The sequence below is a fragment of the Glycine max genome, chromosome 9 (genome assembly GCF_000004515.6).
Source record: "Glycine max cultivar Williams 82 chromosome 9, Glycine_max_v4.0, whole genome shotgun sequence".
Taxonomy (NCBI): domain Eukaryota; kingdom Viridiplantae; phylum Streptophyta; class Magnoliopsida; order Fabales; family Fabaceae; genus Glycine; species Glycine max.
Genome location: NC_038245.2, coordinates 4,702,287 through 4,721,230, shown reverse-complemented (window position 1 = coordinate 4,721,230; position 18,944 = coordinate 4,702,287). Strand labels below are relative to the sequence as shown.

The window sequence follows — 18,944 nt, the reverse complement described above, 5'->3', positions numbered from 1 at the left end:
TTTTTCAAAATTGTGGGAAAACAAAGAATTAAAAAAAATATTATGGAACAAATATATCTTGTATGATAGACAATTAGAGATATCATGTTAGTAAGTTGTTTTATTAACGATAATAAATGAAAGTTAATGACTTGATATATTTTTCATACTTTTTATACTTTTAATGATTAAATTTTTTATTTTTATCTTTAAGATACACATTTATCACCAAATTAGATATTTATAAAAAAAAATAACTATTTACCCATTAAAAAATTAGTTTACTATACAATGTTAACACGGCGTCTATTGGTACAGTCTATCGTATTGCGTTTGTCATTGGCTTATCCACTCCTTGAGTTACCCACTACACCAACCACCGTCTCTTCTTCTTGTTCTTCAGGTTTTATTTTCTGCTCTTTTTCTCCTTTAGTTATAGACTCCCTTTGTATATACTTCTCGGGGTCTCTGTCTTTTTCTACTACAACTCAATCAACCCATCCAGATCTTTGAACTAATAATTACTCTTTCCCTTACGATTTTTAAATATTTCCCTTTTAATTTTAGAAGTTCTTTTTTCGGGTACTTACCTTAACATTTTCTTCATAGCTAGGTTCAAATTTCAGGTACAGGTTAGGAAGCAAGAGTTGTCGTACGATAATTGGGCAAATGGGAAAAGAAATCAAAGGTAAGTGGGTAACGTTGGACTATTATTCTTACGAGTGGGTTTGCCCTATGCCCCCAACATGTGTTGCACGTACTTCTTTTTATATTCTCTTGGGTTAATTTCATTTTTCGTCCATTAAGTTTTATTAAAATTTCGTTTTTTATATATTAAACTTAAAAAGTTTAACTTTTATCCTTTATAATTTCGAAAGTTTAGTTTTGATATTCTTATATTTGGTTAACTTTAAATTTTTAAATAGGTAATTAAAATAAAAATAATCTTTACGTGTTTCTTAAAAGAAAACCTCAGAAGCATTGTCTCCCTCCCTCCTTCCTCTTCCATATTTCGTAAGGTGGAGAGAGAAAGGTGCACAAATTAATAATAATAATGATAAAAAAAAACTTGGATGGATGTTGCTGAGAAAGAAGCAAGCCATGGAAAGCCACGGAAAATAAGGATTTTTTGTTGGTGATTTATAAATACTGAAATAAAATATAATGGCGACTTTTAGTCTTACTAATTTAAATTAGTAATTTTCAATTTTTTATGTTAACAAGAATTATTAACGTTATTAATTAAAATATGGAAAATAAATTTAAATGATTTTTTTAAAAATATAAAATATCATAATAAAAAATTTTAAACTTAATATACTAAAATATACCTTAAGTAAAATTTAATGGACTAAAATAGCATTAAGTCTATTCTTTTGAGGTGAATTTTACGGTTCTTATAAATTTCACTTTTTTTTCTTGGTAATATAAAGTTGTCCATTTAGAAACGTCATTTATGTATTCATTTTGTGTGAATTTCGCAGTGAACTCTTCCTTCGCGTATGAATTTAGAACTCAATTCTTTTCAGGGTCTAAATATGAAATAAAATTGTTGGTCATCTTTGGGAATTCACCGGAATGATTTACTGTGTGTTTGTTTAGGTGTATTAAGAGAAAAGCGAAACAAAAATAAAAAGCTGACTAAGACTCAAGCTATGAAAATTTATGCAATAAAAAATTTAGAGTAGGACGCATAAGTCCATAACAATTTGACCAGTAAATAAATTTTATTCTTGACAATTTGTATGATTTTTTTAAATCTTGACAATTTAAATATAATTTAATACTTCATATTTCGTACTGATATAAAATTGAAAAAAAAAATTAAAATCAAATTTCAAATTTCATGTGACATTTTTTTGTCTCATTCCTTTAATTCTTATATATATATATATATATATATATATATATATATATATATATATATATATATTACATTTTTAAATTAGAAAAAAGTTATATACTGATAATATAATTTGTTTTTACAAAATCATTCAATCATAATCCATCAAGAATGATAAATTTATTAATTTTTAAAATAATTTAAATAATAATTTATAATTAAATAATAATATAAAATAATTTTATATTATAAATACATAAACATTAAACTTTTTAAATTATTAGTTAAGTTAATTCATTGTTAAATTTTATTCATTTATGTTATGTTTTATTTTAATATTTTATTTTGAATTATTAAATATTCATAGGTGTTTATAGATACTCATTATTTCTTTGGATGGATTGAAAAATAACCTTGCAGGTTCAACTTCAACAGCTTCAAATTTGACGAGTAATATCATCACGGAACATAATTCTATTTTGTGGCCACCACGTTTTGATGGCAAAAATTTCACTGAGTGGAAGGAGCGTATGAGAACATTCATACAATCTGTTAACTTCAAGCTTTGGCTTGTGATTAAAAATGGACCAAACATTCCAACAAAGCTAATATACAAGAAAAGTGAAGATGAATACGATGAATATGAATACAATGAAGAAGACATGAAGAATTTGGAATTAGAGGCCAAAGCAAGACATATTTTATATTGTACCTTGTATGCAGATGCCCCTAAAATATTTTCAGAGGGCCACAAAACAGCCAAACAAATTTGGGACGAGCTTGACAGGTTAAGTATATAGTTTTGTAGATTCAAAATTTTGAAATTTGATAATTGTTGAATGCTAATTAACGTTGAAGTTTTTCTCCTTAATTTTAGTGCACGCATTGTTCATTTGTAGATTTCTAAACTTACATAATTACGTAATTGAGGTGTCATAAAATAGTTTATGACGTTTAGTAATTCATGCAGAAATTAAATATGGATTTCAAAGAGTTAAATAATTTATAGGTCAGCTTCAATTGGAATTTTATTGCTCTTGTTTTCCAAATTCATGATTTTGGTTCCTTTAATTTTTATTTGTAATATTTGGTTTCTCTAATTTTATGAATTTATGTTTTTTATATATTATTAATTAATAGTTGTTATTATTGGAAATATTAAAATAATTGTAAATTAAGTAAAATTTATTAATCATTAAAAAAATTAATCTAATTTATATAATATTTTTTTATCATTTCATTTATTTTATTGTTACTCCTTCTCCTTTCTCTCTTATTTATATGAATTATTGTATATGTTTATATTTTTATGAATATAATATTTCTCATCATAACAAAAAGGGATATCAGTCAAAGAATTTTTTCAATTGATTGAATAAAAATAAGTAAATTATTATAAATCCTAGTGTTTGATTTCCGCATATAAAATAGAAAGGACTATCCGTAATCAGCTACTACATTTTTACACCATTTGCAATCTTTGCTTTGATAGGGAAATGACAAGGGCCAACTCTCCAACTCCCTCACCAGAACTCATCAGCCACTATCCAAGCTTTCCATTCAATTATCCAGATCTCTACTTTTTAGATGAAACAAGTACGGTAAAAACTATTTGTTCTTTTAAATCATCTCTTACATTCATTAATTTTTATTAAAATATTATTAATTATATTACATTTTCAATAAATAATAAATATTTTAAATTATGATAATTAATAAAAAAATTCTTTTGTGAAGAACCGAGAAAGATAATTAATTACAAATAATTAATAAAATAAAATTGCATAACAACGTTATATTCTCATTGCATATACCAATTAATTAAATAAAAAATAATTAGAAATAATGAAATCAATCAATTACTAAAACTCTGAAAGTGACTGTGAGATGATTAATAAATAATTTTATTTCATAAAAATATAATCAAAAGTTTAATCTTATATGTGATTAAAAAAACATCTATTGATTTCTCAAAATAAAAAACATCTATTGAGAAAAGAAATAACTTAAATGAATCTTAATATTTTTACTTAAAAAATATCCTAAATTCAACCAAAAATTAAATTAACCAATTTTTAAATTATTGTGAGTTAGTTAAATAAAGAGAGAGTTATATATAAGTAGCGGTAGTATTATACTGAACAAAATAATAAAAGACTTTTGCAAGTGTAACAAATATTAGCTTTGTCTCAGGGGAATCGATGGACAAATTTCTGAAGTTTTGCGTGCCCCTTCACAAGTATGCTCTAACAGGCAATTGGCCAGAAGCCAAATGCATATTAAATCAAGATGAAGATCATAGACTAAAGCACGCCGCAATAACAAAAGAGTGGAGTACATTGCTGCATATTGCTGCAGGTGCAAACCAATTTGACTTTGTGGAGAAACTGCTGCAAGAAATCAATGATGAACACATTGTATTGCAAGATAGCAAGGGCCAGACTGCCTTCTGCTTGGCTGTTGCATCTGGGAACATGCCGATTGTTGATTTGTTGAGGAGAAGAACTCAACTCTTGCTAATGATCAGGGATAAAAATGGAAATACCCCTCTACAGTTTGCTTTGATGCAAGGAAAATCCAATGTGGCATGGTATCTATACGAAATGCTGAATAATTATAGAGTAGACTTCGATGATCAGGACAAGAACTCGTTGTTCTTCACTGCTATCAAGGCTGGCAACTACCGTAAGCATTTACTTTTTCTTCTTACACAATTTTAATATATTATTATTGATTGAAAATTAAAATTAACTAAAAATTACATAATTGTGTTGACTCACTTCTTTCTTATGTAACAAGCCTCACTCATAATTTTTCAATTTTCAACAACATTTAACAAGTGATATAAGATTTTTTTAAAAAATTTATAAAAGATTTTATGTTGTTTTACACAAGTTAAAAAAATTTAATAGATAAATGAGTGAGAGTAATATATAATTCTAAAAAAATAACTTATTAGGAGTATTAATGAAAAAATAATTAATTTTTTAGAAGCAAAGGTATGTTTTATTAGGGTCCACCCCAACGTCATTACTACTCATTAATTTCTTCAATAGACACATCCTTATCCTTTTCATGATCTTTAGGAATTGAAATTGAAACAAATTAATCCATCTTTTGTTCGCCCCCAATCTTCCCTCTCATCTCATTCAGAATTCAAATTCGGTTTTTTAACCATTTCCAAAATCGCATTTTGAAACACCTCCGACGTAGGCACAACCCCATCCACACGTCGTGGCTCTCCATAATCCTCATCAGAAGACTCTCCATAGGAACTAGAATTTGAAGTAATGCACAATCTTTTTTCTACATATAGAAGACAAATACATTTTTTTTAATGCGACATTTATTTTGAAATGAAAAAATGTTATTATTATTTTTTTTACAAAAGAGAAGTGGGATATAACATTAACAAGAATCAGACTGTACCTCATATAAGATGAAGTGATCCACCTCATGGGGTGCATCCTCAATCTTGATTAATTTCCAAGTAATTCTACAATCAATTATACTTTGCCCTTTGACTCTAATCGACACATGAGCCATACCCATATGTGCCCTACTCGATGCTGAATCATCCACATACTTAAAATCACCATAACAATTAGCATCTAAATTAAAAAAATTATCTGACCAAGCATAAGCTGGGATGCCAAGCAGAAATTAAATCTCCTTAAACCAATCTTCTAGCCATTGTTTTCCGCAAGCAACCAAGTTCTCCACATCATATGAATCTGGGTCCAAGCAGGACAAGGTTTGCCCCAAGAGCTAGCTATAGCCCTAATCAAGAAGATTCCTTCAGTGTGCAACTTTTGTTGTGATATATGTATCCCTTGCCCTTGCAAACCCTCCCCATGTTAGATTTTTTCAATCTAGTCAATGATTCCTCTATAATGTTGCTAACTACTGACTACGTAAAGATAAAATAAAAGAAAGCTAAAGGAAGAAGTAATGTGTTGCTTTTATTTCTTACATGAATATCCCTTTTATAGGGATTACAAAAGCTATATAATATTCAGATATAATATTCTGATATAACAAAAAGAGTATATAATTCTATGTCTGTCCCCTAAGCAGCGACACAACTAACAGAATATCTCCAAAATGGGTCCTTGTGCTCATGCATAGTCTTCTAGATACTTCGATCTGTTAGTGGCACGTGTGGGTCTACAAGTTGCTGGTTCAATGGTGCCTAGCGCTGGAGGGATGTGTCCGATATTGCTATCAATTCCCTCCCCCTGAAAACAGACCTTGTCCTCAAGGTCGTAAGCAGCTTGTAACTTAGTCCAGCGTTCCCATGTTGCATCTTCTGGAGGCGAACCGTGCCATTGGACCAAAAATAATTGGGTGGGAGGAGTAACACTATCATCAAGCTTCCAATCCAGGATGTGCAAGGGGTGAGGGACGGGGTGGTTGTCCCAGCTAGAAGGCGAAAGTGCCTGGCTATCTGTTGGGTCCTTCCCATGGTGAGATTTAAGCAAGGAAACATGGAAAACATTGTGTATCTTAGAGGTGGTGGGCAGCTAGAGGCGATAAGCAACTGCACCAATGCGCTCTAGAATGCGGAAAGGACCATAGAACCACTTGGACAACTTAGAATAAGTGTGTTGGAGTGAAGTTTGGCGGTAAGGGCGTAACTTGACGTATACCCAATCGCCTACGTCAAAGGTAAGATCCCTGCGGTGGTTATTAGCCATACGTTTCATGAGGGTCTGGTATTTTGGTAAACGACGTTGTAGTGTGAGATGAATATGGTGCCGTGAGGTGAGCAACGTGTCTACTGCCTCCACTGGGAGTCTCCTGCCGCATAAGAGGGAAATTTTGGGGGAGGTTTGCCAAACATGACCTCGAACAGGGAGAAACCTGTGCCACTGAGGACAGAGGAATTATAGGACCACTTAGCCAGGGATAAGTATTTGAACCAGTGTCGTGGTTGATCATGAACGAAAGCTCTCAAATATTGTTCCAACACCCTATTAATGGCCTCCGTTTGACCATCGGACTGTGGATGGTACGTCATACTGAAGCGGAGCTTTGTGCCACTGACCCGAAACAATTCTCGCCAGAATGTACTGAGGAAAACAGCATCACGATCTGATACAATACTGCATGGGAAGCCATGGATTTTGCAGACCAAGTCGAAAAATAAGAGGGCAACCTTATGGGTCGTATAGTGTGTGGGTAAAGGACCAAGGTGAGTGGCTTTTGAAAAGCGATCAACAACCACCATGATTGCGGTGTACCTGTGCGAAGGGGGAAGGCTAGTTATGAGGTCCATGGATGGGTTTACCCAGATGGACGAAGGTATCGGTAGTGGCTAGAGGAGGCCGACGGGTTTGCGAGTTTCGTATTTAATCTGTTGGCATGTTGTGCATTGGGCAAGATAGCGGCGGATATAGGCACGCATATGTGGCCATGAAAAATATTGTTGGATACGATGGAGCGTTTTTGTGACACCCATATGCCCGCCCATAGATGTTTGGTGAAACTCATCCATGAGTACCTTGGTGAGATCGTGGCCGGCAGGTAACCAGATTTTGTTGTGGAAGAAAAGCAAGTGTGAGTTGCAGGTGAAACCAGGGTGGTTCTGAGGGGAAGTGGTGACTTGGTGCAGGAGAGTTTGGTAAGCCTAATCCCGCGTCAGTGTTTGCGTCAATTGGTCCAGAAAAAGGTTGTGCGGGATGGATAGGATTATGAGGGAAGAAGTGGGTGCCAGAATTCTAGACAAAGCGTCCGCGATGACATTGGATGGTCCAGGCTTATACTGGATTGTGTAGTCGAAGCCAAGTAGCTTAGAGAGGTAGATCTACTGCTCCGGGGTTTGTATGACTTGAGTCATAAGCTCCTTCAAACTGCGATGGTCTATCATGATGACAAAGCGGTGCCCTAACAGGTAGTGGCACCACTTGCGCACGGCCGTGGTTATCGCATGAAGTTCGCGGACGTAAGTGGAAGCCTTCTGAAGCTGCGGGCACAATTGTTTGCTGAAAAAGGCAATTGGACAGGACTGCTGAAGCAAAACAGCACCTATGGCGGTGCCGGAAGCATCCGTCTCCAAGGTGAAAGACATGGAAAATCAGGGATGGCAAGAATAGGAGCCTGAGTCATCATAATTTTCAGTTGCTCGAAGGCGGCTTGTGCTGTCGGGCTCCAAACAAACTTATCCTTGCATAATAGTGTCGTTAAGGGGGCGGCAATGGCAGCGTAATTCTTGATGAACTTTCGATAAAAGCCTGTAAGACCCAAGAAGCTGCAAAGATCAGACGCGGTGGCGGGGATTGGCCAGGCAGTCGTGGCCTGTATCTTGTCGGGGTCTGGTGCTACCCCTTGTGGGGAAATGATGTGCCCGAGATAGTTCAAACGTTGCTCTGCAAAGATGCACTTGGAACGACGTAAGAATAAAAACCAGACATTAGAATGGAGAATACCTATTCCAAGTGCTCGAGGTGAGTGTTCCAGGTGGGACTATAGACGAGTATATCATCAAAGAAGACAGCCACAAACCGTCGCAAGAACGACCAGAGAAGATCATTCATGGTGGCTTGGAAAGTAGAGGGGGCATTAGACAACCCGAAAGGCATCACCGTGAACTCATAATGGCATTGATGTGTGCGAAAAGCGGTTTTTGGTATATCGTCCTCATGCATGCGAATCTGGTGAAAGCCTTGCCGGAGATCAAGCTTCAAAAACCAGGAAGCCCCGCCGATTTTGTCCAGTAAATCATCTATCCTTGGCATGGCAAAACGATCTTTGACAGTTACGACATTCAGGGCCCTATAATCAGCATAATAACGCCAACTGTCGTCCTTCTTTTTGACAAGCAACACCGGCGCGGATCATGTCGGATTCCAACATGAGGCTGACTTGACGTTTAAGCTCGTTCTTCTGTGAGAATGGGTATTGATACGGCTTAACATTCACAGGGTTGGTGTTTGGGAGAAAGTGGATGCGGTGGGAGATATGGTGAGGAGGTGGCAGTTGTTGTGGGTCCTGGAAGAGTGGCTCGTAACGGAGAAGAAGCTGGGTTAAGTTAGGGTGGGGGTGAGCTATAGTTGGGGAGGTGTCCAAAGGGTAATTGTGGTTCGGGTTGGGGTGTGGGTTAGTTGGTATAAAGCCGCGATACCGAGGGTTTGGGCGATTCGCTTTAGTTGTTGGGTTGAAGCGGGGCTCGGGCAAAGAGGAACATCGACATTCAGTGTGATGGGCTGACCCAAATAAGTGAAACACATGGTTAGAGATGTGTAGTCTATGGTAACGGGGCCAATGAGCTTCAACCACTGAACTCCAAGAACGATGTCGGCGCCACCTATGGGAAATTGGTAAAGGTCAACAGAGAAGAAATGACCCTGAAGAAGGAGAGGGACGTCTGGGCATTTGATATCGCAAGCGATGGTACTGCCATTACCAATCATAACGCGCATCGCCGAGGCAGGGAGATGGGTCAGGTGAAGGAATGTGGAAAGTCTAGGTTGAATAAAATTGTGTGTACTGCCGCCGTCGACGAGAATTACCACCTGATGGTGAGCTATCGTGCCATAGATGCGGAATGTTTTCGGCACTGGCATGCCTGATAGTGCGTTGAGCCTGATGTGGGAGACATTGGGTGGATCGTCAGGAGAAAGATGTTCACGCACAATTGGCGAAGAAGGCGGGGCCGAGGTGTCCGGGTTGTCTGTCTCATCATCAGCGATGAGGAGATGGAGGAGGGGACGACACCTATGACTGACAACCCACTTGTCTTCGCAGTGATAACACAATCCTTTGTCGCGGCGTGTGGCCAGTTCCTCCGGGGATAGTCTTTTGACAGGGGAACGAGGATTAGTTGTTGGTGGCCCTAAGGAAGGTGCAAGAATGGCAACTGGAGCTGGAGGTCGGACGTAGCGACACCGGTCATGGAGTTTCTCCTCTTGAAGCTTGGCCAGAGCAACAGCTTGAAGGAGTGAGTGGGGTTGAAGCGCCTGTACTTCCCGACGTAATTCTGGATGGAGACCCGAAATGAAGCAGCTGAGCAATGCCGGTGGAGCGAGACCGATGATACGATTTGCCAGCCGTTTGAATTTGGTGAGGTACTCGTTCATGGACCCCCGCTGTTGGAGTTTGAAGAGGGTGCCCTGCGGGTCGTCGTAAAACGTTGGGGCGAAACGGGACTCCAAGGCCTCTAACAATGCCGACTAAGACGAGATGAACCCATTACAAGTCATCCACTAGTACCATGAGAGTGCGGGTCCGTCCATATAAAACGATGCCACCGTGATGCGCTCATGATCTGGGGGGCCCTAGTAATCGAAGAACTGGCAAATTTTGAAGATCTGGAAAATTTTGAAGATCCAACCAACTGGATCCTGGCCATTGAAACGTGGTACGTCCAACTTCATGTGAGGTTTGGGGTTCTGAGGTGTGGGTGGAGGGTGGGGGGGGGGGGGGGGAGGTGGTGGTTAAGAGGAAGAGTGGACGGTAAGGGTTGCTAGATGTTCCAGCATAGTGTCCATCTTCGTGGTCATAGAGGATTGGGTTTGAGCGAGGGCTACGTGGTTATGGGTGAGGGTGGCCTGGGCTTGGGTTAACCATGCTAAGGCTTCCTCGAGACATTCGAGGGTGGTTTGTCGTGTGGTATGTTCGGGCATGGTGGCCGGAAGATGCAGGTCGAACCAAAATGTTAACTACTGACTACGTAAAGATAAAATAGAAGAAAGCTAAAGGAAGAAGTAATGCGCTGCTTTTATTTCTTACATGAATATCCCTTTTATAGGGATTACAAAAGCTATATAATTTTCAAATATAATAGTCTCATATAACAGAGAGTATATAATTCTATGCCGGTCCCCTAAGCAGCGACACAACTAACAGAATATCTCCAAAATGGGTCCCTGTGCTCATGCATAGTCTTCTAGATACTTCGGTTTGTTAGTGGCACGTGTGGGTCTGCAAGTTGCTGGTTCAATGGTGCCTGGCGCTGGAGGGATGGGTCCGATATTGCTATCAAATGCTGAACCTGAGATTTCCTTTCACAATCGCTGTGTTAATAAACTGATCGCCTCTCTGCTATTTTGACAAAGCCTTATCCTTCTTAGCGCCATTAACCATAGATCCAACCTTCTCGAGATCCATTTCATTAGGAGGACACACCTTCTTTCCATATCCACTGACCTGTCGTTGCACTTTCACCTCCCCTTGAACAATTTTGGTAACATGAACGTTCAATTTCCAATCTCCAATAAAAATGTTGTCTAACTTCATCCCTAACATACGAATATCAGATACGCTCCAACATCTAACAAACCCAAATCTATGGCCAAAACGATCCCTCTGTTTGGGATGTAAGCCTTAATCAGTTGGCAAAATTTGGAGAAAAGAAACATTCCACTTATCCTTCACACGAAGGGAGTTTGGAAAGTTAGTGAAGAAAAAAAAAGTTTGTCCTCTGTATTGAACATCTAGTAAGATACTTATTTTGGATTTTTTTTTTTTTAAATGAAACACGGAAAGGGGTATGTTATTTTTTTTCTTACAAGAGAAAAGTACGATATATAACATTAATAAGAATTAGGCTCTACTTAGCATCGGATGAAGTGAGCCACCTAATGGAGTTGGTCCTCAATATTGAGAGTATGTTAGAAACTCTATGTTGCTAATACTTATCTTCTAAAATTATTTTAGCATGTTTATATGAGTTATATATTTATTTGATAAATACTAATAATACACTGTTCAATATACTTTTAAGTATTAGTTTAAATTTATTAAAAATTACTAAATTATATGGATTTTATTTCTTATTTAATGATATTAATAATAATTTTATAATTTTCATTCATTTTTTAAAAATGTATTGAAAATTGTGTTACCTATAGTAACGCTTCTTTTTATATATTTTAAGATGAAGTAGACTAGACATTGATCCAAATATTTTTCAGGCATGGCCTTAATGATGGCAGAACGGTGGAAAGAGCTAGCTTTTGCACGTGATGATCAGAATAATGAAACAGCTTTACATGTCTTGGCTTTAAATCACAAGATCAACCACGGTAAATTCTTACGTTCACTGATTATAAGAAAAATTCAGACATATAGCTTGATTTTTATTTATTTATTTATTTATTTATGGAGCTTATAAATTCCTTGTTCTTTTACGCGTCTTTCATTGCAAACAACCAATTTTTATATTGCAGGCAAGAAACATGTGTTTTTCCAATTGGTTAATTTTCTTTGGAACCGTATTCAATCGGTTAATTTTCGTTGGAAGGATCAGATTAATATTGAAACAGATTTTCAACACTTGGCCCACGAGACGAACAACGGTAAATTCTTACGTTCACTAATTATAAGAAAAATTCAGACATGTAGCATGAATTTATTTATTTATTTATTTATGGAGCTTATAAATTCTTGTTCTTTTACGCGTCTTTCATTGCAAATAACCAATTTTTATATTGCAGGCCAGAAACAGCATGAGTTTTTTGAATTGGTTAATTTTCTTTGGAAAAGTATTCTTGGCCAGCAAAACTTCTCGGGGGCAATTAGAATCATAAGTGAACCTTCTAAACTATTATTCAATGCTGCAAAAGTTGGTAATTTTGGATTCTTGTCAGAGCTTATTAGTTCTCACCCTAGCTTGATATGGGAAGTGGATGACAAAAGGCAAAGTATAATTCACACAGCGGTTTCGCATCGCCACTCCTCCATCTTCAATCTGATACATGAAATAGGGTCGGCAAAGGATGTTATATTATCATATATTGTGCAAGAAAACAACACTATATTGCATTTGGCAGCAAAATTAGCCCCACCAGGTCGACTTGGATTAGTTTCTGGAGCACCATTCCAAATGTGCCTCGAGTTAATATGGTTTGAGGTAACCCCTGTTGGGGAGAAAGGGAGAAAGCCAGGAAAAAGCATATACTAAAATGAGATGAATCGCATTATGAATTGAATTACACAGAGGCTATTTATACAGCTCAAGTTCAGCCTCAATCACTGCCTTATTACATTCAACTAACTAAACAAACTACCAAACTTTACAACTAATATTCTGAATTACAACTAACACACCCCCTTAATTCAGAATCTCCATAGGTGAAACACCAAGCTTGTCTCTCAACACTACAAAGCTATTCACCTTTAATCCTTTTGTAAAAATATCTGCCAGCTGCATTTTGGTGTTGCAATACCTCAAATCCAGTTGCTTCTTGCTCACCTTTTCCCTTAGAAAATGAAATCTAGTCTCAATATGTTTTGATCTTCCATGTGCTACTGGATTCATAACCAAACTGATAGTAGATTTGTTGTCTACATACAATCTAACTGGCCTCTGAATTTCCACCTTCAATTCTTCAAGCAAGGAGTCCAACCACAAGGCTTGACATGCAGCATAGCAAGCTGCTATGTACTCTGCCTCACATGAGGATAAAGCCACCACTTGCTGTTTCTTGGAACACCAGCTTATTGATGTACCTAGAAACTTGAAAAGATAGCCTGTAGTGCTTTTCCTTTCCACCTTGTCTCCGCACCAATCTGAATTTGAGAAGCCAATTAATTCGGAAATTTTCACTTGGTCTGTGAAACCATCTTGATAAGCTTCCTTAGTAAACAAAATACCATAGCTGAGTGTGCCTCTGAGGTATCTCAGAATCCTCTTGGCAGCAGCCCAATGAGAGGCCTTAGGATCATCTGAAAATCTGCTAATTAGACCCACTGCAAATGAGATATCTGGTCTTGTATTACAGAGATATCTCAATGACCCTACAACTTGCTTGAATAGGGTGTTATCCACTGATTTTTATGACTCATCCTTCACTAACTTCAAGCCTGGTTCAACTGGAGTGGATGTTGGATTGCAGCTCATCATCTGGAATCTTTTGAGCAGATCAGTTGTATACTTTTGCTGGTGCATGATCATCAACTCCTTTGCTTTCTTGAATTCCATTCCTAGAAAATATGACAGCAATCCCAGATCTGTCATTTCGAATTCAAGCTTCAATCTCTCCTTAAATTTCTCTATAGCTAGTGGATTGCTTCCTATGATCAGCAAATCATCAACATACAGGCACAAAATTATCATGTCTTCTTTGTCATTCTTCCTTACATATATTCCATGTTCCTTTTCACACTTATGGAAGCTTTCTTTTATAAGAAAAAAAGTTTATTCTCTTGTTCCAGGCCCTTGGAGCTTGCTTTAGGCCATACAATGCCTTATGCAATCTGAACTCTTTATCTTCCTTGCCTTTGATCTCAAAACCAAGAGGTTTTTTAACAAACACCTCCTCTTCCAAGGTACCATTCAGGAAAGCTGACTTTACATCAAGCTGGTATAAGGACCAATCTCTATTGTGGGCTAGTGCTATTACCAACCTTATGGTTTCCAGCCTAGCTACTGGAGCAAATACTTCAGAATAATCCAAACTAGCTCTTTGGAGGAAACCTCTTGCAACTAACCTTGCTTTATGCTTGGCTACAGATCCATCTGGCTTTAGTTTCAGCTTGAATACCCACTTCACATCAATGGGAGACTGATTTGAAGGTAGGTCAACAAGATCCCATATTTGATTTCTTTCAATTGCCCTCAATTCCTCTTCCATTGCAGCCTTCCATTGATCTTGTTGCAGTGCATCTCTGAAATCAATTGGTTCAACATCTGCCAGGAAAGCAAAATGTACAAACTCACTTGCATTCCTCTTTGCTTATACTTTTTCTTCATCTTCAGTTACTGCTGCTTGGCCAAGAATGTTAGGCAACTCCACATGATAGTCTTTAAACTTCAAAGGCAAGTGCCCATCCCTTTGTGGTCTGAGATGCACAGCTGCAGACCTATCATTTTCAACTTCAATTCCAGTTTCTTCAATGATTTCTGCCTCAGTATTCTCCTCTTCAACTAGGGTACTGATTGTGGATTTCTTCTTCCAATCCCATGAGCCATCTTCATCAATTACCACATCTCTACTTATGAAGATTTTCTTAGACAATGGTTCAAGCAGCCTGTAGGCACCAATTGGGTGATATCCAACTAGTATCATAGGTACACTCTTGTCTTGAAGCTTTTTTCTCTTCTCATCAGGTACATGTTTGAAGCATAAAGACCCAAACACCCTCACATGCTTCACTGTTGGCTTCCTTTGTGTCCACACTTCTTCAGGCACTTTATTCTTTAGCTTCTAAATTGGACTCTTATTCAGTATATAGACTGCAGTGGACACAGCTTCTCCCCAAAATTCTGATGGCAGGTGTTTCTCCTTCAGCATACATCTAGCCATGTTCATTACAGTCTTATTCCTCCTTTCAGCCAACCCATTATGCTGAGGAGTATATGGAGCAATAACTTCATGAATTATGCCATGTTGGATACAGACAAATTCGAAATCCTTTGATGTATACTCCCCTCCACCATCTGTTCTAATAACCTTGATTGCTTTTCCACTTTGTTTTGCACTCAACACTTTAAACTCCTTGAATATAGAAAGCACTTCACTCTTGGCTTTTATCAGGTACAACCACATCATCCTACTAAACTCATCAATGAAGGTCACAAAATATTTGTTACCTCCCATTGAACACACTTCCAGTGGGCCACATACATCAGAGTATACAACTCCTAGCACTTCAATTGCTCTAGTAGGTGATTCAGATTTGAAGGAGTTCCTAGGTTGCTTACTTGTCAAGCATCTTTCACAGATTCTGTGAGGAATTCTGATTCTGGGTAGGCCATCAACTAGCTTCTTTGATTGGAGTTGATGCAGGCCCTTGAAATTCAAATGCCCAAGTCTAGAATGCCAAAGCCAACTCTCATCTTCATTGGCAGTTAATGCTAGACATTGCACATCAGCATTATTCATATTCACTTGAAAGGTTCTGTTTCTAGACAATGGAACTTTGAACACTCTTACATCACCTGGGTCTAGTAAATCCAGAAACTTGTTCTTCAAGGGTGTTGAGAAACCCTTTTCAAGAAGCTGACCCAAACTCATCAGATTACACCTCATATCTGGCACATACATCACTTCTTCTATTATTGCTAGACTTCCATCACTCCTTCTGAAAGTAACATTTCCAACTCCCATGCTCTTCACAGTACTGTTATCTGCAAATTTTATGGTGCACCTCCTGCTGTTATCAAGATTCACAAGTCAATTCAGATTGCAGGTCATGTGATTTGAACATCCAGTGTCCAAATACCATGTTTCTGCATCCACATTGTTGCTGAAATTGCATATGGTTGTCATCAACACAACTGCTTCCATATCTGAACCACTTTCACTTTCATTCTGTTGCTTTGCTTGTGCCATATGAGCCTCATTTTTGTTGTATTTCTTCTTCTTTTCTCTTACATCTGCACTTCCACATTCATTTGCAAAGTGACCCCAGCCTTGACAATTGTAGCATCTGATCTTGCTCTTGTCAAACCTTCCTTTTCCAGCCTTATTACTTGAACCAGATTCTCCTTTTCTTCCATATGGCATTGAGTGATCCAGAGCAAAGTCAGTTTGATCATTCTTGCCTTGAAATGAAGGATTCTTTCCTTCATGCTTGTTGCTATATCTCTTAGCATTCCCTCTCCACTTCTTGTTCTTCCAACCTTGCTTCTGTTTTGAAGCATACAAGGTCTGATCTTGTAATCTTGCTGGGCTCCTCTCATTCATCTTTAGCTCATGTGCTTCTAGAGAGGCTTGCAGCTGCTCAATTTTCATCTCAGGCAGGTCCCTTGCCTCTTTGATAGCAACAACTCTCCCATCAAATCGAGGGGTTAGAGTTCTCATCACCTTTTCTACCAATCTTGATCCTTGAATCTCTCACCACATTCTTGCATTTGATTCACAATTCTGAGCAATCTTGTGAAGTAATCACAGATCCTCTCATTGTCTTCCATCTGGAGCAGCTCATATTGTCTCTTCAAAGCATTTAGCTTCACTTTCTTCAACCTGTCATCACCAGAACATGCTTTTGCTAGGATATCCCATGCCTCCTTCGATGTTGTGGCAGCTGCAATTTTTTCAAAATGTGCAGAGTCCACACATTGATGCAAGAAAAAGAGTGCCTTACAGTCTTTCTTCTTCAAATCCTTCCAAACTTGTCTTTGAGCATCTGGTGTGCTGGCTGTAGGCTCTTCAATCCCATTCTGAACCACCTCATAGACATCCTGAAAACCAAAGAGGGCTCTCATCTGCACACTCCATTTGGACTAGTTTTTCCCATCAAGAACTGGTAAATTTCCAAGTACATGGCCATTCATGATGCTATCTTGATCTATCCACACTCAAGCTTTTCCAGCAATCACCAAGATTCTTTTGCAAGATCCAGCAAGATCCAGAATCTACCAAATCTTGATTCTCAATGCCTCACAGATTGCTTCACTCACAATCTCACAACTCTTAGCTGCTTCACACTCGAAGGATCCACACTGTTTGAATCTCTCACCACTTTTTCTCAGTTCACACCTCTCTTATCCCACCTAGTCCCAAGACTTAGTGCTCTTGATACCAAATCTGTTGGGGAGAAAGAGAGAAAGCCAGGAAAAAGCATATACTAAAATGAGATGAATTGCATTATGAATTAAATTACACAGAGGCTATTTATACAGCTCAAGTTCAGCCTCAATCACTGCCTTATCACACTCAACTAACTAAACAAACTATCAAACTTTACAACTAATATTCTGAATTACAACTAACAACCCCATTATTTCATTGACTTTGCATGCTTTACATTTTCACATTTTTTTCAATTTTTTTAATAGTTATCATAATCAGGACCTTCAGCTTTCAAGTACAATTATGAGATATCTCTACAAGTTTAATTGCAGTCAATCATAAATTCATTTCTTATTATGCATATAGGCTTCTAAGTTGTAATTACTGAGATTTGAGGTTTATTCACCACATTCATCTATACTAACTCTTGACATATATGTGACAGGAGGTGAAGAAGATAATGCCACCATCCTTTATAATGTTTAAAAATTCTGATGGCCTAACTGCTCAAGAATTATTCACAATGGAGCATGAGGGATTGCGGAAAGGAGAGGAATGGATGAAACGCACTGCTGAGTTTTGTATGCTTATTTCAACTGTTATTGCCACAGCAGTGTTCTCTGCAGCAGTTAACATACCAGGCGGTATTGATGAGCAAACAAAGAAACCAAATTACTTGGACAAAACATCATTCCTGGTATTTGCAATTTCTGATGCAGCTGCATTTGTCTCATCTGCAATCGCGATATTAATATTCTTGTCAATTATTGTCTCACCTTATGCGGAGTATGACTTTTACAAGTCACTGCCCTTGAAGTTAATATGTGGACTTGTAACTCTATTCATCTCCATAGCATGCATGATGGTAGCATTTGACAGTGCCTTCTTCATCACGTACAATTATGGTTCCAAGGTGGTTCCTAATTTAATTGCAGTACTTGCGTGTGTACCAATGCTTCTATTTATAGCTTTGCAATTTCCATTATGGTCAGATATCATCTACGCGGCCTTCTATTGTAGGACTATGTTTAAGTCAAGTAAACGTATGATTCACTTACTAGACTAGCAAAAGGCATTGTAACAAGATCATATTTTGATTTGTTGAAGTTGTAATATATTATTTCGACTTAAACACTAAGATTGAATGTCTAATATGATCATGTACAACTCTCCAGGAAACAATGTGGTATTAAACCTTAATGTAGAAATGAGAGACAATGTGTTGTTTGGGATAAGACTGTAAAATAGAAACACTGTTATGGACATTAAAAAGCATTATATCTGTAATGTGGTTTGAATATTCAACCTTCATATGAATTGAAAAGATATCAGAACCAAATCAACTATCCTTTTTTTTATATTGGTTTTCTTCTAATTGAACCTACTAATTAAATCGTAATTGATTTACTCTAATTAATTGGTTTAATCTGTTAATCAAATTAATGGTTAACAATTCTAGAGAGTGGAGAATTGGATTTTACAAACTTGATTTGTAAAGTACTCGACTAGGTGTTTAAATGAAATTATTTTATTTTAATGTATTTGTAATGCATGTCAAGAAAATGTTCAAACAATGTACAATGATTATTAAACATTAGTATTATATACAATGCCTTTGTGATGCCATATGAAATAAAATATTCTTTTGCTTCTAAAAAATATGA

The 18,944-nt window shown here is 37.2% G+C and overlaps 1 protein-coding gene across 3 annotated transcripts; it reads left to right on the top strand.

Moving 5' to 3' along the window:
• The first annotated feature begins 281 nt into the window (after positions 1 to 281).
• LOC100810512 (uncharacterized) lies at positions 282 to 18,547 on the top strand. Of its 3 annotated transcripts, none has more exons than XM_003534829.5 (9): positions 282 to 382; positions 593 to 667; positions 2,243 to 2,609; positions 3,315 to 3,418; positions 4,016 to 4,507; positions 11,737 to 11,847; positions 11,992 to 12,120; positions 12,259 to 12,674; positions 17,726 to 18,547. In XM_003534829.5, the coding sequence occupies exons 2-9, from the start codon at positions 649 to 651 to the stop codon at positions 18,344 to 18,346; spliced, it is 2,259 nt and encodes a 752-aa protein (XP_003534877.3). In that variant the 5' UTR covers positions 282 to 382; positions 593 to 648; the 3' UTR covers positions 18,347 to 18,547. The 3 variants fall into 3 exon arrangements, with proteins under 3 accessions (XP_003534877.3, XP_040861311.1, XP_040861310.1); XM_041005377.1 differs by having other exon boundaries at positions 303 to 382; positions 606 to 667; XM_041005376.1 differs by having other exon boundaries at positions 316 to 382; positions 589 to 667.
• Positions 18,548 to 18,944: the final 397 nt, after the last annotated feature.